At 35.5% G+C, this 23,004-nt stretch overlaps 1 protein-coding gene across 1 annotated transcript in view; it reads left to right on the forward strand.

Moving 5' to 3' along the window:
• Positions 1-23,004, forward strand: part of EYS (eyes shut homolog) — a 1,965,296-nt gene that overhangs the window by 1,405,272 nt on the left and 537,020 nt on the right. Inside the window, 1 exon segment of the mRNA XM_066360293.1 lies at positions 3,582-3,694. Within this exon segment, the coding sequence (XP_066216390.1) occupies positions 3,582-3,694 (113 nt within the window).

Consider the following 23,004-nt stretch of genomic DNA (forward strand, 5'->3'; position numbering starts at 1 on the left):
ACTGCTCAGTACGATGAATCATATTCTTGTTACTATGTGGTGGCTTACTACATTTTCATTTTGCATTCTCTCGAAATAACTGGGAGTCATTATTTCATTATTTGTGTTGAATAAAAATAGGAACTGGATTTGAGATACTGCAGGAGCATATGTGAGTACATTTTTCTCATTGGAATGAAGATAACATGGAACAGTACCAGTCCTATAATCTAATATAAGTAACTTCTCATAATTCCCTGTCCTTAATGAAGCTATTTTATATTGTTACATTATAACATATCAATTTTGCATGTTATGTTTCCCTTTTACCTTTAAGAATCCTGTCCCAAAAACCTAACTAGATTACTAAAATATTTCTCAGCACCACAGGTTTTTTTTAAAAAACCATGTGATTGGAATTCAGTATTCAAATTTAGTATTTTGGATACAAGTTTGACATTTTTTTTTGCAAAATAAAATCTCCATATTTAAAATAAAAATGATTTAAATGAGACCAAATAACCCATCCTGAGCTAGACTTCCTGAAGTTTACATGTGAAGGAAACAGAGAGTTGTGTCTATAAAAACATAAGAAAGGCCCTGGCCGGTTGGCTCAGCAGTAGAGCGTCGGCCTAGCGTGCGGAGGACCTGGGTTTGATTCCCGGCCAGGGCACACAGGAGAAGCGCCCATTTGCTTCTCCACCCCTCCGCCGCGCTTTCCCTCTCTGTCTCTCTCTTCCCCTCCCGCAGCCGAGGCTCCATTGGAGCAAAGATGGCCCGGGCGCTGGGGATGGCTCTGTGGCCTCTGCCCCAGGCGCTAGAGTGGCTCTGGTCGCAACATGGCGACGCCCAGGATGGGCAGAGCATCGCCCCCTGGTGGGCAGAGCATCGCCCCTGGTGGGCGTGCCGGGTGGATCCCGGTCGGGCGCATGCGGGAGTCTGTCTGACTGTCTCTCCCTGTTTCCAGCTTCAGAAAAATGAAAAAACAAACAAACAAACAAAAAAACATAAGAAAGAATTTTGAGTTCATCAAATTTGAAGGCTGTGAAAAATTTTTTCTTGCCATTTTCAAAACCCAAGGTGAATAAATTAATATTCTTTTAATTCATGATATGTAAGATTGAATCATAGAATTAGTCATTTTCTTTTTAGAGCATTTTTCCTAGCACTCTGGTGACTTCATATTTATTTAAATAGCTATAACTTTCTCTGTACATAATAAAGATCTTTATGAGCAGAGAATAATGCATATTTAAATATGCACATGCATTATGCCTTGCAGAGCTATGTCACAAAGTCTTAACATTCACAATCATTGCAATCAAAAGCATCTTCTAAAACCATTACATTTTTTGTTTAATTTAAAAATTTTAAACTATACTAATGAACACATTTGTGCTGTTTCAGGAAAGATGGAAACTTTATTTTAAAATTAGGTTTATGTTTTACTGTGATAACAATTAAATGTGAAAAACTAAATCATTAGTGAAGCTCATAAAAACTTGAAGCTAACAATTACAAATCGATACTTTCCTTTCAGCATCCAGTAGGAGCCAAATGTTTTCATTTTCCTTGAAAATCGACTGACTTCTTTGTAAACTTACTGTTTGAAATATTGTTTTATTTTCTAGTTCAATCATTTTTGACAGTTGATAGAGTGTTACTTGTTGAGAGTGATTTGCAGTACGTTTGAGTCTACATAAGGAAAAGGAAGAAAATATTAAAGGTTTTAAACTGAAACTATAAGTTAAAAGGTGAAATAAAATATATTTACTCTAGAATTTCTAAACAAGGTTAGGACCTTCTTCTACCATTTATTTACAGTATTATGTACATTCAATAAGAAACCAAGTCTTGAGAATGCAAATAGTAAATATATTTAATTCAGAAATCAAGGTAGACAACTTATTTTTCAGTATATAATTTCAATGATTACCTGGTTATAAGTTGGTCCATCTTAACTTGAAAGTTTTAAAAATATTGAGAGCATAACAGAAAACAAAATAAATGCTTTGTTTCTAACTATTGAATTCTGAGATGTTCCCCCTTTTAGATATTTTTTATTTCTCTTTTTCACATTAATGTAAGTTTATATAGATATATTATTACTGGTGTGGTATAATATGTTCACAGTGAATAGAATAAAATGTCATATGTATGTTTTTTATTTCTCTTTTTCACACTAATGTTAGTTTATATAGATATATAATTACCGGCGTAGTATAATACATTCACAATGAATAGAATAAAAGGTCATATGTATGTTTATCTTTAAGAGGTTATATTTATTCTTTAAAAAAAATGCTTTCCATTTGATTCCTGGCCAGGGCACACAGGAGAAGCGCCCATTTGCTTCTCCACCCCTCCCCCTCTACTTTCTCTCTTTCTCTTCCCCACCCACAGCCAAGGCTCCATTGGAACAAAGTTGGCCTGGGCGCTAAGGATGGCTCCATGGCCTCCACCTCAGGCACTAGAATGGCTCCGAATACAGTGGAGCAATGCCCCAGATGGGCAGAGCATCGCCCCCTAGTGGGCTTGCTGGGTGGATCACCATTGGGCACAAGTGGGAGTCTGTGTCTCTGCTGACCCTCGCTTCTCACTTCAGAAAAATACAAAAACAAAAATGCTTTACAATATCCATTTTTCCGCTTTTGCTCTTGGCCCTTTAACAATTTTTCTGTATACTATGTTTTGCCCAGATTATTCTTAAAAAGGACAGGTCACACAACTGAAGAGAGAGGGCAAGTCGAATGCACCAGGGCTATAGGAGGTCACAAGGATTTGTAGCTTACTCAGTTTCCTTTGGCCCCAGAAAGAGCAATTTTTCTTGATGTTTTCATATGTGTGGATGGAACAAGGTACTAAAGTCTGAAAGGAAAAGTGTAAGAAACAAAAGCTAAGGACAGAAACCTGTATCAGCTTTTCTTTTATTTTTTAATAATAATTCACTATAGGCCCTGGCCGGTTGGCTCAGTGGTAGAGCGTCGGCCTGGCGTGCAAGGGGTCCCGGGTTCGATTCCCGGCCAGGACACACAGGAGAAGCGCCCATCTACTTCTCCATCCCTCCCCCTCTCTTTCCTCTCTGTCTCTTTCTTCCCCTCCCGCAGCGAGGCTCCATTGGAGCAAAGATGGCCCGGGCGCTGGGGATGGCTCCTTGGCCTCTGCCCCAGGCTCTAGAGTGGCTCTGGTCGGGGCAGAGCGACGCCCCGGAGGGGCAGAGCATCGCCCCCTGGTGGGCGTGCCGGGTGGATCCCGGTCGGGCACATGCGGAAGTCTGTCTGACTGTTTCTCCCCGTTTCCAGCTTCGGAAAAATACAAAAAATAAAAATAAAATAATAATAATAATAATTCACTATAATAATGAAAATATTTTTATTCATATACAAATAACAGTGTATTTCATAGAGTAAGATTATAGACTCCATATAACTTTTCAATAAAGTAGTATTTTTTCTATTAATCTTTGGAATGATTTATGAAAAGAATTGAATTACTTTCTATGAATATGTTGAATAAATGAAATTGGCCCAACAATCTGATTGCAGACTCTGAGAAGTTTGCAACATGAAGAAAATCATTATTTCCCTCTTTCTCTTTCTTAGATTTCTGGACCAGTGGAGAATTTTACTGGCTGCATAGAAGTTGTAGAAGTAAATAACTGGGGATCTTTCATCCCATTCAAAGCAGCAAAAAAAATTCACGTTGATAATTGCAGGTAAAATACCATTAATGATTTTTCAAATAATTGTTCAAATAAACATACCAAAAGGTAAGATTCCATTGTAAATTATCTAATCAAGACTAGACTATATTTTCTTAATTTTGGTTTTTTTTTTTTAACGCTTCCACATTATAATTTACCTTCTTGTACTATAGAATAGAAACATTATATCTACCAACAAAAGAACTGTGAGCCTGGATTAGGAAACATCATCTATCACAGAGTTTAAATATAAGCAGGCTAATAGTCATACATGAGGGTTATTGTTTAGAGTGCTGAAATGTTTCTTCCTCTACATCCCTCTCAAAAAGTTGTCCTTGTGCATGAATTTCCATCTTGGTGACACATTCCTTTCAGATAATCTTCTCTGGCTATAGAAATCTCTATGTGTATTATCGGAAAGAGATAAGAGTTGACAAAGTATTAAGTGTTAATGCATTGATATAAATTTGTTAAGGAAAAAAAAACTCCCTGAGCACTAAGAAAAAAAGGATCATTTTAGAGCCTTCTAGTGCATTAGAATACGTTCACACAGGTTAGGAAGCGTGGCATGGTGAGGCAGGATCTCTGATCACAGCACAGCATAAACATCTGTTTGTCAACAGCAGAAACACATTAATTTATTCACCAAAAATTTTAGAAGTACTGAAATTCTACTGTGCACTCTGGTCTAGTATGAATAAACAGACACAAAATTGTCAGTTCTCAAGGAGTTTATAGTGTAGTGGAAGAGTCACTATATGAATATGAAGAGTGCTTAGGAAAAAACATAGAAGGCTATGAAAACTTCACATATTTGAATCAAATCAAATCTGCTCCTTCATAGTGGGGAAGTGGAAGTGTTTATATCTAAGAATTCGAGAAATACTTCAGAATTTATTCACCTTTAAACTAATACATTTAAAATATATTTGTGGCAGTTATTATACAGTAGTAGGCAAGGTGCTTTTTGTTTGTTTGCCTGTGTGTTTTGTTTTTAATCAAATAAAAATTTAATGCCTTACATTATATAAACTAGATGAGTTCCAAAAATTTTAACATAAGTCAAATACCCTGTGAAGCCTTCCATTTTACCATTTACCACTAATTTTAAAAAAATACTTTATCTCTGTTTTTTTATTGATGTGTAGCTAGAAGTATTTTCTAACAGTTATTTAAATCTTAGATTCTTTGTCATGTACTTTCACTATTAAATACTTTGTGATCTGTTAACTGTTATTAAATTAAAAATGAGTTGTTAGGTAGTAAATCCAGTAAAAAGAATGCATCCTTTGATAATTTATATATTTAGCCACTAATTTAGTGAGATGATAAACATACATTTAACTTTTGTTGGTAGAAATGAGTATAAAACAAAAACAAAAATTCATTGTGTAATCTCAGCTATCTACAAGCCAATTCTAAATGTTGTCTTTTCTAGATTTCTCTTTTATATAGTTTTATTTTATTAACTTAAAATGACATTCATCTGACCCTTATTTAACAATATTTTTAATAGTTTTATTTAGACAATTAATTTTAACGGGTGACATTGGTCAACTAGAACACTTAGATTTAGAGAAAACATCTCCAGATGATTTTGACATTTGATTATGATGTACACCCATCTCTCAAAGTCAAATCATGCTCAATTACCCTTCATTGGGTTTTCTTTATGCCCCTCCCTTCCTACCACCCCCACCCTCTCCTCTGTTCCCCTCCCCCTGATAACTACTGCACTCTTATATATGTCCATTAGTCTCAGTTTTGTGTCCCACCTATATATGGAATCATACAGTTCTTAGTTTTTTCTAATTTACTTATTTCACTCACTATAATGTTATCAAGGTCCATCCATGTTGTTGTAAATGATCCTATGTCATCATTTCTTGTGGCTAAGTAGTATATATGTACCATAGTATATATGTACCATATATTTTTTTATCCAGTCCTCTATTGAAGGGATTTTTGGTTGTTTCCAAGTCTTGGCCACCGTGAACAATGCTGCAATGAACATGGGGTTGCATGTGTCTTTACATACCAATGATTTTGAGTTTTGGGGGTATATACCCAGTAGTGGGATTGCTGGGTCACATGGTAGTTCTATTTTTAATTTTTTGAGGAACCATCATATTTTATTCCATAATGGTTGTACTACTTTACATTCCCATCAACAATGAATGAGGGTTCCTTTTACTCCACAGCCTCTCCAGCAGTTGTTATTAACTGTCTTGTTGATAATAGCTAATCTAACAGGTGTGAGGTGGTATCTCATTGTAGTTTTAATTTGCATTTCTCTAATAGCTAGTAAAGATGAGCACCCTTTCATATATCTAATGGCCATTTGTATTTCTTCCTGGAAGAAATGTCTGTTCATGTCCTCTTCCCATTTTTTATTGGATTGTTTGCTTGTTTGTTGTTGAGTTTTGTGAGTTCTTTGTATATTTTGGATAATAGCCCCTTATTTGAGCTGTTGTTCAAAAACATCATCTCCCATTTAGTTGACTGTCTGTTGTCAGTTTCTTTTGCTGTGCAAAAGCTTCTTAGTCTGATGTAGTCCCATTCATTTATCTTTGCCTTCACTTCCCTTGCCTTTGGAGTCAAATTCATAAAATGTTCTTTATGGCCAAGGTTAATGAGTTTAGTACCTATGTCTTCTTCTATGTAATTTATTGTTTCAGGTCTTATGTTTAGGTCTTTGATCCATCTTGAATTAATTTTGTTACAAGAAGACAAACTGTAGTCGAATTTCATTTTCTGCATGTGACTCTCCAGTTTTCCCAGCACCATTTATTGAAGAGGATTTCTTTTCTCCATTGTGTGTTTTTGGCTCCTTTATCAAAGATTATTTGACCATATATATGTGATTTTATTTCTGGGCTCTCTATTCCGTTCCATTGATCTGAGTGTCTATTTCTCTGCCAATACCTTGTTGTTTTGATTATCATGACTCTGTAGTATAATTTGAAGTCAGGTATTATAACGCCCACAGCTTCATTTTTTTTCCCTTAAGATTACTTTAGCTATTCGGGGTTTTTTATGGTTTCATATGAACCTGATGATTTTTTGTTCCATTTCTATAAAAAATGACATTGGAATTTTGATGGGAATTGCATTAAATTTGTATATTACTTTGGGTAGTATGATCATTTTAACTATATTTGTTTTTCCTATCCAAGAACAAGGAATATTTTTCCATTTCATTGTGTCTTTTTCGATTTCCTTTAACAATGCTTTGTATTTTTTATTATATAGGTCCTTTACACTCTTCGTTATGTTTATTCATAGGTATTTTTTGTTGTTGCAACTGTAAAACAGATTATTTTTTTAAGTTCATTTCTGAAGTTTCCTTGTTGGCATATAGAAAGCAATTGACTTCTGTATGTTAATTTTGTATCCTGCAACCTCACTGTATTGGTTTATTGTTTCTAAGTCTTTTTTTGGAATCTTTGGGATTTTCTATATACAGAATCATATCATCAGCAAAAAGTGAAACCTTTACTTCTTCTTTCCCAATATGAATGCTTTTTATTTATTTCTCTTGTCTGATTGCTCTGGCTAGAACTTCCAGCACTATGTTGAATAGGAGTGGAGAGAGTGGGAAGCCTTGTCTTGTTCCTGAGGAAAAGATTAGGAAAAGTTTTCAGTGTTTGCCATTTAATATGATATTAGCTGATAGTTTGTCATGAATGCCCTTTGTTATGTTGAGATATTTTTTTCTATACCCATTTTGTTGAGTGTTTTATACATAAAAGGATGTATTTTATAAAATGCCTTTTCTGCATCTATTGATAAGATCATATGGTTTTTGTTCTTTGTTTTGTTGATATGGTATATTACATTAACTGTTTTACATATGTTGAACCATCCTTGTAATTCGAGGATGAATCTCACTTATCATGATGAATTCTTTTTAATATGTTGTTGTATTAGATTTGCTAGTATTTTGTTTAGAATTCTAGCATCCATATTCATTAGAGATATTGGTCTATAGTTTTCTTTCTTTGTGTTGCCCTTGCCAGGTTTTGGTATGAGGGTTATGTTGGCCTCATAAAATGTGTTTGGAAGTGTTGCTTTTTCCTCAATTTTTTGGAAGACTTTGAGTAGGATAGGAACTAAATCTTCTTTGAATGGTTGATAGAATTCACTAGTATAGCTGTCTGGCCTTGGACTTTCATTTTTTGGGGAGGTTTTTGATAGTTGTTTTTATTTCCTCCCTGCTTATGAGTCTGTTTAGGTTTTCCACTTCTTCCTGACTCAGTCTAGGAAGATTATATTGTTCTAGGAATTTATCCATTTCTTCTAGATTGTTAAATTTGGTGGCATATATTTTTCATAATATTCTGCAATAATCCTTTGTATATCTATGATATCTGTGGTAATTTCTCCTCTTTCGTTTTGGATTTTGTTTGAGTCCTTTCTCTTCTTTCCTTAGTGAGTCTTGCCAAGGATTTGTCAATTTTGTTGATCTTTTCAAAGAACCAACTCCTTGTTTTATTGACTCTTTCTATACTTTTTCTGTTCTCTATTTCATTTATTTATGCTCTAGTTTTTATTATTCCCTTTCTTCTGCTGGTTTTGGATTGCCTTTGTTCTTCTTTTTCTAGTTCCTTAAGATGTGATGTTAAGTTGTTCACTTGGGCTCTCTCTTGTTTGTTCATATAAACCTATAATGATATGAACTTCTCTCTTATTATTGCTTTTGTTGCATCTCAGAGATTCTGATATGTTGTGTTGTCATTTTCATTTGTGTGTATATATCTTTTGTTCTCTGCTTTTATTTCTTTTTTAAACCAGTTGTTTTTTAGAAGTATGTTGTTTAATTTTCACATTTTTGTGGGTTTGTTTACTTCTTTTTTGAAGTTGAATTCTAGTTTCAAAGCTTATGGTCAGTGAATATGCTTGATATAATTTTAATTTTTCTGAATCTGTTGATGTTAGCTTTGTGTCCCAACATGTGGTCAGTTCTTGAGAATGTACTATGTATAATGGAAAAAAATATATAATCTGACATTTTGGAATGAAATGTCCTGTAGATGTCTATTATATCCAATTATTCTAGTGTTACTTTTAAGGCCAATATTTCTTTATTAATTTTTAGTTTGGATGAACAATCTAGAGCCATCAGTGGTATATTGAGGTCTCCAAGTATGATTGTATTTTTGACAGTTTTTATTTTTAAATCAGTTAGTAGATGTCTTATATACTTTGGTGCTCCTTGGTTTGGTGCATATATATTAAGAGGTGTTATGTCTTCTTGATTCAATGTCCCCTTTATCATTATGAAATAATTATCTTTGTCTCTGATTACCTTTGTTGTCTGTAGTCAGCATTGTTAGATATGAGTATGGCTACACCTGCTTTTCTTTGGATATTATTTGCTTGGAAAATCATTTTCCAGCCTTTCACTTTGAGTCTGTTTTTATCCTTGTAGTTTAGATTTGTTTCTTGAAGGCAGCACACAGTTAGATTTTCTTTTTTGATCCACTCTGCTACTCTGTCTTTTTATTAGTGAGTTCAATCCATTTACATGTAATGCAATTATTGACACTTGAGTGACCCTTATTTTATAATGCTGGCTCTCTAATCACTGGCTATAACTTGAAGCTGCTATTGATATTATCCCTCCCTTTAACATACAACAAAGGTAAAATATGCAATAGTTGATTTGCTTATAATTAGTTTTAGAACAAGTAGAGACCATTAAAATTTTCTTACTATTTACTCTGGTCTGCTCACCAACCTCTACCTCTACTTTATCTCAGTTAGGACCACTTCTCCTAAAAGATATATTATAAAAGCTTGATTTAGAATACAGTTTTCAAAGCCTAATTCTGCAAATTACTCGCTGTATGACAGTAAGTAAGCAAGGTTTAAAAGTTCTCTATTTTGCAGTTGTCTCACCTTTGAAACAGCATAGTAACCTTTGCCTCATGGCTGTGAAGAAGATAAAATTGGACTTTCTCCTTGTTAAGAGTTTGATGGCACTAGCACTTTTTTGAAAAATTTGATCCTGTCTCCACAGAATTGCTTCTTCTAGTCCTTTTCGCAGAAAACTTCTCTCCCTCAACCCACCTCCTCTTTAGAAGGCTGGTGAGGCCTAACCTTGACTATCTCCTTCTTGGGAGGCTATTCTGGACCAACCAAAATAAAATTTTTCCCCTGCCCGCCTCTCCTAGTCAGTTTATTTCCATAATTTGTTTTTGTATTCCTATGAGACATGTCATTGTTTGAATATGTTTATTTATTTGTGACAGTCTCATTTTGTTTTTGAGAAAGTATCTACCTAACATCTCAGGTTGCATAACCATAGCTTGAATCATAGTTATTTCAAGTGAAATTATGTTCCACATAAAGAAGCAGCTAGCTGTTCTCACACATGAAATAATCACATAATGTTTCTCCTGAAGGCAACTGTCACACCTCAGCATGCAGCCAAAATACTTTGTGGATACTCCCCTTTCCATCACACACTTTAGTAAGAAGGCATATATTTATGTTATAGTTTTAAAAAAATGATAATTTTGCCACTCCCACCTCAAGTACTATACATTCTTAAGTGAAACCAGCACTTTCCGACTGTTAGTGGAGAATACTATACCTATTAATGTAATTTAGTATGACCATTTATAATAGTCATACTACGACATTGGCAGTTTTATCCACCATTTCCCTTTTACCCTCAGTGTGAATATAAAAACAGTGAAAACTTCAAACAACATCTTGGTGTTATTATTAAAAATAGTTTAACCTTACAGACCACATGATAAATTGTTGTGATCTTTCAGATCACACGAGAACTACTGCTCTCCATCAGTTAGGCTGATGGTTCTCTATTTACCTGCTCATAAGAGCAGAGCTCATCTACAGATAGTTACTGACACACTGGAGGACTACGTGTGACTCAGAATTTTATCACCACTGTGGTCCTACCATTTCATATTCATTATAGCACCAAGATGCTGCCACTAAGAAGCAAACACTATAATTAATATTAGTGCAGTCTACACACACATAAAACAAGATGAATATCCCCAGAATTTGTGGACTTCTTGCTTGATGTCCATTAAGGCAGTGGCCCCCAACCTTTTTTGGGCCACGGACCAGTTTAGTGTCAGAAAATATTTTCACAGACCGGCCTTTAGGGTGGGACGGATAAATGTATCATGTGACCAAGACAAGTGTCAAGAGTGAGGCTTAGATGAATGTAACAGAGGGAATCTGGTCATTTTTTAAAAATAAAACATCATTCAGACTTAAATATAAATAAAACGGAAATAATGTAAGTTATTTATTCTTTCTCTGCAGACTGGTACCAAATGGCCCATGGACTGGTACCGGTCCGCGGCCCAGGGGTTGGGGACCACTGCATTAAGACATTTCTTTTGGTATTTTTGTTTTATAATTTTTTAATTTTATTTAAAAATTAACATGGTGACATTGATCAATAAGAGTACATAGGTTTTAGGTAAACATTTCTATAGCATTTGAACTATTGATTATGCTGTATACCTATCACCCAAAGTCAAAACATTTTCTGTCACCTTATATTTATTCTTCTTTATACCCTTCTCCCTCCCCTTCCCTTAACCACCTCCCCCACATCCCCGTCCCCTTGGTCACCACTTCACTTTTGCCTACGTCCATACATTTTTTTAATTGACCAAAAAACTTATTTAAGTTAATTTCTTATGACTTTTATCATATGTGCCTTTGGTTCACTTCAAAGTTTCTAGGAAATAATCTATCTTCTGTAAAATAATTTTTAACTTTTATTGTTTATATCTTGAAATTCTTATTTTAATAAAAATTATATATGTTTAAAATATACAACTTTATTTCATTTACATATACAAAGTGAAATGATTACTATCATCAAGCTGATTAACATATATCTCCTTACATAGCTACCAGAGCTACCATAGTGGCAGCACTTGAAATGTACTGTTAGAAAATTTCTAATATTTCAATATATTTTTATAAACTATAGTCATCATGCTGTACATTATGTCTCTAGACTTTTCATCCTACATTACTGCAACTTTATTTCTTTTATCCAACATCTCCCTGTTCCCAACATCTATACCCCTTCACTGTAACCATTCTATTTTTTGTTTCTATGTATTAAACTTTTTTTTACATTTCACTATAGGTGAAATAAAGCAATTTTTTCTTTCTGCATTTGGCTTATTTCACTTAGAATAATGTCCTCCAGGTTTAACCATGTTGTCATAAATGGCAAGATCTCCTTTCTTAAGACCGAATAATACTCTGATATAGAAATAAATATCACAATTTATTTATCCATCAACAGACATAAGGCGCTTCCATGTTTTCACTATTATGACTAATGTTTCAATGAACATGGGCATGCAGATATCTCTTTGAGGTACTGATTTATTTCTTTTGGGAATATAACCAGAAGAGGGCTTGCTAAATAACATGGTAGTTCTGTTTTTAGTTTTTTTGCAGAGCCTTTGCATTGTTTTCCATAATGGCTATACCAATTTACATTACCCGCAACAGTGTGCAGAGCTCCTATCTCTCCATATCCTCACCATTACTTGATATTTATTTATTTATTTATTTATTTATTTATTTATTTATTAGCAATAACCATTCTAACAAAGGTGAGGTGATATCTCATTTATGGATTTGATTTACATTTCCTTGATGATTAGTGCTGTTGAGCAACTTTTCATATACTTGTTGGCTATTTGTATGTCTTCTTTGGAAAGTTGTCTGTTTAGGTCATTTGCCATTTCTTAATCTGGTGTTTGCCTTTTTGCCATTGAGTTTCTTATATATGTAGGCTGTTTAACCCTATTCAAATATGTGGTTTGCAAATACTTTCTCCCAATTCATAGGTTACCATTTTGGTGATTCTTTCTTTGCTGTGTGGAAGTAGCTTTTGTTTTTGTTTTTTTAGTTTCGGGGGCTGGGGGATTAATGTAGTTCCACTTTTTTATTTTTGCTTTTTTTGCCTAAGTTTTTGTTGTCATATTTAAAAATAATTTTCAAGGCTAATATAAAGTAGCTTTCTCAGCCCTGGCCACTTGGCTCAGTGGTAAAGCTTAGGCCTGGTGTGTGTATGTCCCAGGTTTGATTCCTGATCAGAGCACACAGGAGAAGCGATCATCTGCTTCTCCATCCTTCCCTTCTCACTCTCTTTCTCTCTTCTTCTCCCAAAGCCATGGCTCTATTGGTTCAGGCATATCAGCTCAGGCATTGAGGATGGCTCCATGGAGCCTCTAGCTCAGGTGCTAAAAATAGCTTGATTGCTAACATGGCCCCAGATGGGCAGAGAATAGGCCCCAGACAGGTGTTGCCAGGTGGATCCTGGTCAGGGCACATGTGGGAGTCTCTCTCTCTCTATCTCCCCTCCTCACACTTGAAAAAAAAAAGAGTTTTTCTTATGTCTTTTTTCTAGGAATTTTGCAGTATCAGTTCTTATATCAATATTTTAAAATTTTTATCTATTTTAAGTTGATTTTGTTTATGGTGTATGATAAGGGTCCAATTTTATTCTTTTGCATGTACAGATCCAGTTTTTCTAACACTGTTTATTGAAATATATTTCAAATATATAAATTTATTTTAAAGATATGTTCAATTTTATAAAGATGATGAGATCGACCATAGCAAGTATTTTTTTAATCATTTACGATTTTGAACTGAGACTATAGTGGAATCTTTGCTTCATAAAGTCAGGTTATAAAAAATATTTTAGCTGTATTTTAAACAAATTCTATTGTTTTACAGCTCATTGGGGAAAATGTAGAGATGATATATTACATAATTGAAAAATATATGTACAGTAGTCCTCCCTTATCCACAGTTTTACTTTATGCGGTTTCAGTTACCCATGGTTCACTGTCTGAAAATATTAAATAAAAAATTCCAGAAATAAAGAAGTCTTAACTTTTAAATTGTATGCCCTTCTGAGCAGCATGATAAAATCTTGTACTATTTCACCCTCCACTGCCCAGGACATGAATCATCCTTTTGTTCACTGTATTCACACTGTACATACACTACCTGCCCAGTAGCTGCTTGCCACTCAGGTGTCAGATCAACTATAAAGGTATCTTAGTGCTTCAAGTAACCCTTATTTTAATGACTAATGCCACATTCGTGTAACTTTTATTAGTTTATTATTATACTTGTTTTATTTCAGTAGTTATTTTTGTTAATGTTGTACTGTGCTCAATTTATAAGTTAAATTTTATCATAGGGATGTATGTATAGGAAAAAACAAATAATAAGGGTTCAGTACTATTCGTGGTTTCAGACCTCCAGGGTGAGGGGAGGGTCTTGAAACACATCCCCTGCAGATAAGAGGAGACTACTGTATTTTCTCAGACAGTTGATTTGCTCCCATATACCAAAAAATTTCTTTTCTTTTCTTTTTTCTTTTTTTTTTTTTTTTGTATTTTTCTGAAGCTGGAAATGGGGAGAGACAGTCAGACAGACTCCCGCATGCGCCCGACCGGGATCCACCCAGCACGCCCACCAGGGGGCAATGCTCTGTCGTGACCAGAGCTACTTTAGCGCCTGGGGCAGAGGCCAAGGAGCCATCCCCAGCGCCCGGGCCATCTTTGCTCCAATGGAGCCTCGCTGCGGGAGGGGAAGAGAGAGACAGAGAGGAAGGAGAGGGGGAAGGATGGAGAAGCAGATGGGCGCTTCTCCTGTGTGCCCTGGCCTGGAATCGAACCCAGGACTTCTGTACGCCAGGCCAACACTCTACCACTGAGCCAACCAGCCAGGGCCTTTTTTTTTTTTTTTTTTTTTTTTTTAGTGAAGGAGAGAGAGAGAGACAGAGACAGAGAAGGACAGACAAACAAGAAGGGAGAGAGATGAGAAGCATCAACTTATAGTTGTGTCACTTTAATTGTTCATTGATTGCTTTCTCATATGTGCCTTGACCAGGAGGCTCCAGTCAAGCCAATGACTCCTTTCTCAAGCCAGCAACCTTAGGTTCAAGCCAGCAACCTTGGGCTCAAGCCAGCACCATAAGGTCATGTCTAGGATTCCATATTCAAGCCGGCTATCCTAAGATCAAGCCAGATGAGCCCACAACTTTGAGGTTTGGAAACTGAGTCCACAGAATTCCAGGTCATACTCTATCCACTGCATCATTGCCTGTTCAGGCTATTAATTTTTGTTTTTTAATTATGTATAGACTAGGAGTTTTGGGGTAAAAGAATTTATATACTTGGAATAAGATCTTTTTATTTCTGAACTCTCCAATTCTAAACTGGATAATTCTAACAGTCCTAATAATAAATAAAATTTAGAAAATGCATAGTTATTATATCTAAATATAATGAAAAAATTTTATCATCATATATGTTGTGATATTTTTAATAATTTAAATACTTCACAATATTTTTAAATATTTTTTTTCTAGAATTTCATAATGGATTTAATCACACATATCAGGATTCTTTTTATTTTCTTTCTTCTTTTCCAAATGAGAAGAGGGAAGATAGAGAGACAGATTCTCGCATGTGCTCCAACTGGATCCACCTGGCAACCCCTGTCTGGGGCCGATGCTCTGCCCATCAGGAGCTATGCTCAAAAGTGAGCTCATTTTAGAGCCTGAGGCTAAGGCTCCATGGAGCCATCCTCATCACCTGAGGCAGATGTGCTCAAACCAATCGAGCCACTGACTGTGGGAGGGGAAAAAAGAGAGAGAGAGAAGCAAGAAGGGGAGTGGTGGAGAAACAGGTGTTCACTACTCCTGTGTGCCCTGACCAGGAATCAAACCCAGGACATTGACATGTCAGGCCAATGCTCTACCAATGAGCCAACTGGCCAGGGCCATATTAGGATTTTTTTTAAGAACTTTATTTTTTTTCAATTATTTTTATTTATTCATTTTAGAGGAGAGAGAGAGAGAGAGAGAGAAGGGGGAGGAGCAGAAAGCATCAACTCCCATATGTGCCCTGACTGAGCAAGCCCAGGGTTTTGAACTGGTGACCTCAATGTTCCAGGTCTATGCTTTATCCACTGTGCCACCACACGTCAGGTGTATTAGGATTTTTTTTTTTCAGTATGGATACATGGCTCTAATCTGTATAAGTAGATTTTGTTTATGAGTAAATATGAGAAGAAAATTGACATGAGTTCTCCCAAGGTAGACACACAGTTGTGACTATAAGTGCATAATTGAACTCTTCAAATATTTAGGCTTTATTAACATCTAAGGTCATTGATAGCATATTTGTGTACACACATGTATTATGTAGCCATTCCTCAAATATTAGCAATAAAGTGACCAGATTTGGGGAATTATAATCTCCTTTGACGTATGTAAGAATGACTTGAGCCCATGTATGTGTAATACTGTCCACTCCATGATCACTAGGGATCTTATATTTAATGCAAAGCTTTTGTCATGTTCTCTTTACTTACACTCTACAAATGAAGTGACTCAATGATAGCACCTACACTCTGATTTGAAAGCTCAGAGCACTCAAGTAGAAAAGTGAGAAGAGTGACTATGGAAGCACATATTGAATGGTAGTTGCATCACTTATCTGTGTAACATAGTGCTTCCTTCACTTATAAATGGGGATTATAATGATAACACTAGACATGTACTATTTCTATAAGAGATGCATGATTGGCCCTAGCCAGTTGGCTCAGGGGTAGACCATCACCAGGCATGTAGAAGTACTGGGTTTGATTCTCAGTCAGGGCAAACAGGAGAGGCAACCATCTGCTTCTCCCCTCTTTCCCTTCCCCTTCTCTCTTTCTCTTCCCCTCCTGCAGCCATGGCTCAATTAGTATGAGTGTTTTGTCCTGGTTGCTGAAGATGGCTCTGTGTAGCCTCTACCTCAGGTGCTAAAAATAGCTCCCTTGTGAGCATAGCCCCAGATGGGCAGAGTATTGGCCCCAGAAGGGGTTCACTGGGTAGATCCTGGCCAGAGCACATGTGGGAGTCTGTCTCTGTATCTTTACTACTCACAGTTTTAAGAAAGAGAGAGAAAAATCATAATTTAATATATTCTTTTTTATTTAAACATTAAATTAAATGGGGAGACATTATCAATAAGAGTACATAGGTTTCAGGTGAACATCTCTATAGCATTTAAACTGTTAACTGTGTTGTGTGCCTATCACTCAAAGTCAAATAATTTTCCGTCATCATATATTTGCCCCTCTTTATTCTCTTCCTCCCATCCCTTCCCCTGGTAACCACTTGCCTGTTGTTTATGTCCCGAAGTCCTAGTATTATATCCCGCCTATGTGTGAAATCATATAGTTCTTATCTTTTTATGACTTACTTATTTCATTTAGTATAATGTTCTCAAGGTTTATCATGTTGTCATAAATGGAAATATGTCATCATTTTTTTTGTTGTCAGTTTCTTTTGCTGTGAAGCATAATATATATTTTTTATAATTTTTCTGAATGGTGCCAAATACCTAATATCCTAATATATACTTTATCTTATTAGCTTTGTTTTCATTATAATTGTTTCTTATTACTTGTTCCTCCTCAAATGAAAAAAGTCAACACACTGTTTTTTCTTATATTTTTCCAAAGTACAACTATCACAAAATTTGAAGGGTGCGTTAAGGAAAAAAGGTCAAGTATTTCAAGAGAATAGGGTAACAAGACAAAAATATGAAACACTGAATATGAGCCATTCTTGGTCTTGAAATCCATGGACCATTCCCATCTCAGGTTTTCCTTAAAGATCTACTCTTGGCATCAGTGCCAACCTTATTCTATGCTGTGTGCCCTCCCTAGAATTTGTCCTTATCTCATTATCCTGGGAACCCTTAGCATCTCACTCATTAGAAACTCAATTTATTTTTTTCTTATCATATTAGGAAGAACTATTAACTTTCATGTTATATATTTTTTTTAATTTCTGCATCATGTCCCAGGTCCTACATTTTCAAAATTAAATGTTCTACCTTAATATTTCACAAAAAAAGGCACTTCTTTTCCTAAAAGGAAGTTTAAATATGTTTTTCTGATTACACATATTTGATCACAAAATATGGTTAATATACTGCAGCTCCATGCTTGCCTCTGCTGTGTTACACAGATGGGGACTAGAGAGCCATGCCCTGGTTTTGTGGAAGTGGGTTTGAGCCATGTTCTGGGGTTTATGATGATAGAGAAGTTAATAGTCAGATACACCAAGTTTCAAAGTCCAGTTCTGCTGCTTACTATTGGTATAATCTTAGCAAAGATGTTTAACTTCTCTGTACTTCAGTTTCCTTACCTGTAAAACAAGGGCAATAATCATAAGATTATTGAGTTGACATGAGAATTGAATGAAATTGTGTATAAGCAATGTACTGAGCACAATGCTTGGACACAGGGAGAGCTTTTACTTTGGTCACTACTATAATTAGCAGTCTTCACATATGTTTATCTGACCACATTCCCAATCAACTAGAATGGTCATCTAAGAAGAATAATGTTGATTTTATTAACCAATGTTACCCAAATAAATTCAGTAAATATTTTTAAAAGAATAATGCTCTTCATGAGAACTATAAATGTGCTACCTTCATTTAAAAATAAGTCTATTTTTTCTAGTACAAAATGAACAAAATAATATATTAAAGTAAATTTTTAAAAAATAGATGCAAAAACACAATAGCAAAGTTTAAATATGAAATTTATAGGTTTTGTTACACTATAAATTGAGTTCATTTCTATTCCCATTTAACTTTTTTATTTTGCATAAGTTTTTTTTAACTGAAATATATTTTCATTTCTCTGCACAGTAGAAACTTTCTATTGTTCTATTCCTGTCTCATTCAAATCTTTGTGCATTATATGCTTTCCCTGACAATTGAAAGATATCAATATTTATATTTTAAAGTCTATTTTAATACTTGGGAAATGAAACATTCAGGAATAAGAAACTATTTTTAGTTTGCAATGAAATGCATTTAGTTGGATTTACCTATATAAATATGATCATATTTGGTAAAATTTGATGTAAATCTCTTTCAAATGTTACTATTTGAGGTCTGGTAATATATAACATGTATTGTTATTATGAAAAATAGAAATATTGTTTATTTTGGAATAATAGCATTCATGGGTATTTATGATTAATGATGGTTCTGCAAAGGCTGTCTCAGTTGTTCAAAACTGTCGTGAGACCGAAAAGGGTCACATACCTCATTGCCCTCAGGCCTCTATATACTGCACTATGCTTCAGACATATTTTATATTTTTATTTCTGTTTTTGGTATTAATAGATTGAAGTCTTCCAAATGGTTGCTGTTGTTTTCAGAATAAAAGTTATCTATTAGCTTTGCAACAAAACTGCTTATGCACCCTCTCTGTGATATAGAGTTGCCCCAAAGAAATAGTTGCAGAACAGAGAACAAACCTGCTCAATCCTTTCCACTTACCCCATTTCCTGCAGCTAGGTGGGTCAATTAAGCTAGTCTTCTTCTATGGCTTGTGAGCTGAAGTGTCTGATTTCTGGTCTAGGGTGTTTATGAAGTGCATATACTATCATTTACTGGATGCAGAGAACCTCAAGGATTTAATATGTCATTGAAGCTTCTAAAATTTAGAAAAGCTTACTTGTTTTTAGAACCCATCCCAGACAAAGAATTAACAAATACAATAGGAAGAGCCACACAGGCTCATTAAGATATTCTAGTGAAATAGAACAACTAAACTGTACAGCAAAGATTAATTCAAAGGATACTCTATCTCCTCCAAACATACAGTACTGATGACCTCAAGGTAGCTGTTATTAAGTTGAGAGATAAAGATATAAGAGGAGAAGAAGAAACAAATAAAATAATAATAAAACCAGTATAAGAATTATGCCAAGGAAAGAACATTGCATATTGCTATTAATATGAATCAGACTAAATGGGAATAGATCAGTGTTTCCTACATGTTAATGGAAGTATGTTGCCAAGAAAACCACAAGCCTTCATAAAAAAAAAACACACACACACACATAAAAAGAAAGAAAGAAAAACTGTAACTATTAAATATCTCTAGGGGCCCAAAATTTATACCAACATGAAGCATTGCATGAGAGCTCTGTCTTCTCCAAGGAGCACATACACATACTGCATAAAGCCCACTTCAGACATGACCAGAGATGAAGGAAGACACAGTGGATGGGAAACTTGCTACTCAAGAGAATGAGAGAATCATTCTGATTAAGGCAGAAAGAAGGTGTCACAGTTGATAACTCCTCTTCATCATTGCTACATATTCCCATTTCCACCTTTCTAAATGGGCATTTTTTGCAATTATCCTGTCCCTGCTTCATCTGTTTCTATTAAGGATCAGGACTGTTTTTGAGTTTTGTAGCTCTTCCGAACTTAAAAGGCCACATTCAGACTTGGAAAGCAAAGGATACCAGCTAGAAATTATTGACTTGGAGCTGAATGCAGTAACTAGATGAGATTTTGTGCTATATCTCTTAGGAAGGGACTGGGTATGCTATAGGGGTGTGTATGGACATTTAATGGCCAGAGGAGCAGTGTAAGGGAGACAGAGATCTCTGTCAAACAATGTAATGTTGAGCTTTTACTGAAGGCAGCAGCCAGGACAGTGACAACCTTTTTCAGCTACTTTGTCCCTCGGTCAAAAGTCAGCAAACTACACCCATAGGCTAATTTCAGCCACCCCCTCTTTGCAGGACCTAGGAACAAAGGTTTTTTTTTTACATCTTTAAATAATTGGAACATTTTTAAGAATAATGTTTTGTGACATTTATACATTAAATGAAATTTAAATTTCAATGCCCATAAATAAAGTTTTACTGGAACAGAGCCACACACTATTATTTACATATTATCTGTGGCTCCTTACAGCCTATAACCACAAACTCGAGTAGTTATGACAGAGATGTATGGCCCAAAAGCTTAAAACATTTTCTATATAGCTCTTTACAGGAATCTCTTATGTAGATGGTACCACAAAACTAGTTCCCACAAATGGAACATGAAAGGGAATGAATTATGTCACTCACTGACCCAAACATATGAGTGATGCATGATTCTCTGTACTCTCTCTTTTCCCTGTTCTTTCTTTCCTCACCTCTGGCTGGATGTAGAGGACTATGAGATCCATCTTATGAGTCACAAGGATGGAAGAATCTTATGGTCCTAAATCACTGCCTGGAGAAATCTTGCCCCCTCAATCCCATGGGATGGGAACACCAGCATTAGACTGCTAAGTTAGCAAAAATGAATGATTCTGTTAGGCCATTGAAATTTAGTGGTTTATTTTTATAGCAATGTAGATTCTACAAACGTGCTCAGTTTTTAACTTAGATAATGTAGCAGGCTATTTCTGTTTCTTCTTGAACATTCTTACCTAGCTGGCTGCACTGTATTCTCAAAGCTTCTGTCTCACTATTCTTATATACTTACCTTTTATTCTTCCATTCTATCATATTTTAACTCTTGCTATGCAGTGGATATGGAGAGAAATAAAGAAGAGTTTCTGTTATTAAGGAATTTACAGCATATTATGGGGAGAACACATTGATAGTTATTATAAAAACGACTATTACAATGATATAAATACTCCTTAGTTGCAGTGGTGGGATTCGGCCAATTCACACCAGTTCGGCAAAACAGATACCTAATTTTTTGTTGAGTTTGGTAAACCAGTTGTTAAAATGGCACTTGTAATCAGGATTCTCTCTAAGGGGGGTGCCTGGGCAGCCGCCTGATGTGGAAATCACAAATTTAAATTCCTCACTCTTTTATAACATTCATCTGTATAACAGCGTATTCTAAATGCCCAGAGTAATGTTCATTTCATCCATAGGTGAAAAAATTTGCAAGTGAGGATGCCAATCAAGAAGCAATATGGGAAATCTTAAATAACAGTTTCATTGTTTTTTGTCAGGTATTATTTAATATATTTTCATTCATATTTTAAAACTCTTATAACATAATCTAATTTTTGTACCTCTTTTATTATTCTTATGTAAGTATTAAATGCATGAAATAATAAACTACCTTTCAGTATATTGATTTTTTAATAATTAAAATGGTTATTAGGGCAGAGAACTGGTTGTTAAATTATTTGAATCCCACCATTGCTTACTTGCCATCAGAGTGATTGTGATTGAGCAAAGATATCAGCAGACACAGAGAAGGTCACTGAAATAGGTACAAGGTATTACTTAATGACACACTGTCACCTATGGTGGGCTTAGTCCTAGTCTGAGAGACAGCTGCACTGGCTTTTAATGCCACGCCTACAACAGCTAATGCTTGGAGCAGTCGGCAGTCCCTTTGGGTCTTTCAAGAAACTAGTTGATTACCATTATCTAGCCCCTCTCAACATCTCTGCAGCCTCTGGCAATGTGGCTGCCTACTTACCAGGTACCTGTAACAACCTCAAAGAGTCCCGTCTGCTTACTGTGAGATGATTTAACTCAAAAGTCAGGTTTCTAAGAATACTATTTGGCCTCAAGTGGATAGCGGACCTGACCTCAAATGTGCCTGAGGTTTATTGCTGTAATAGTCATTCATTCATCCATTCATTCATTCAAATGTGTGTTAGCCTCTTAACTTATGGTTGAGTTCTTTCCCAGGTATTGAAAAATACAGACATATAAAACAGGCCCAGTCTGCCTTTCATGAAGCATAGGCTGGTGCATTTTCAGGGCCAGAAGGGGTGTGGAGAAAAGAAAACACCCAAATCTAGCAGACAGCAAGGCATATAAGAATCAGAAACTATGTCTGTCTCCCTCCTTCAGATTGTGAAACAACTTTGAGGTTTAGGGGAGAAGCAGAGGCTTCCTATGCCATGAGAATCCCTGCCATAATGAGAAACTGGTGGGTGAAAGCTGCATTCCAGTGTGTAGAATGCATTGAAAGAAAAGAAAGAAACCAGAGTCACTCTTCTAATGGAGATATAAATATATAAGGGACATTACGTATGCTGCACAGAAGAGAGGCCTCTATCTCAGCTTTGGGAAGGTTGGTATGATTTATTAATGAAGGAATGTCTGAACTGGGTTCTAGAGTTAAGGAAGAAGAGGGGAAAGTATACTAGATAAAGAAATAGAGATTTTATTAAATGGCATGTTTGGTATTGGAGCAATAAATACAAGACAGGAAGTTTGAGTGATAAGCCTTAAAATATAAGTTCAGATCAGATAATAAAGGTTTGGTGGATTAAAAAGGTCAGAGCTGCTGAGAGTCAGGGGTGTGTTAAAATACACGTTTAGATGAATCAGCTGGATCACTCTGTGTAAACTGGAGCCTAAAAGTGAAGCTATGAGACAGGAATTTGAGAGACCAGACAGGAGGCTATTTCAATAATCCGAGGAAAAGTGAGTACCTAAA

Source organism: Saccopteryx leptura, chromosome 1, assembly GCF_036850995.1.
Source record: "Saccopteryx leptura isolate mSacLep1 chromosome 1, mSacLep1_pri_phased_curated, whole genome shotgun sequence".
NCBI classification, from domain to species: Eukaryota; Metazoa; Chordata; class Mammalia; order Chiroptera; family Emballonuridae; genus Saccopteryx; species Saccopteryx leptura.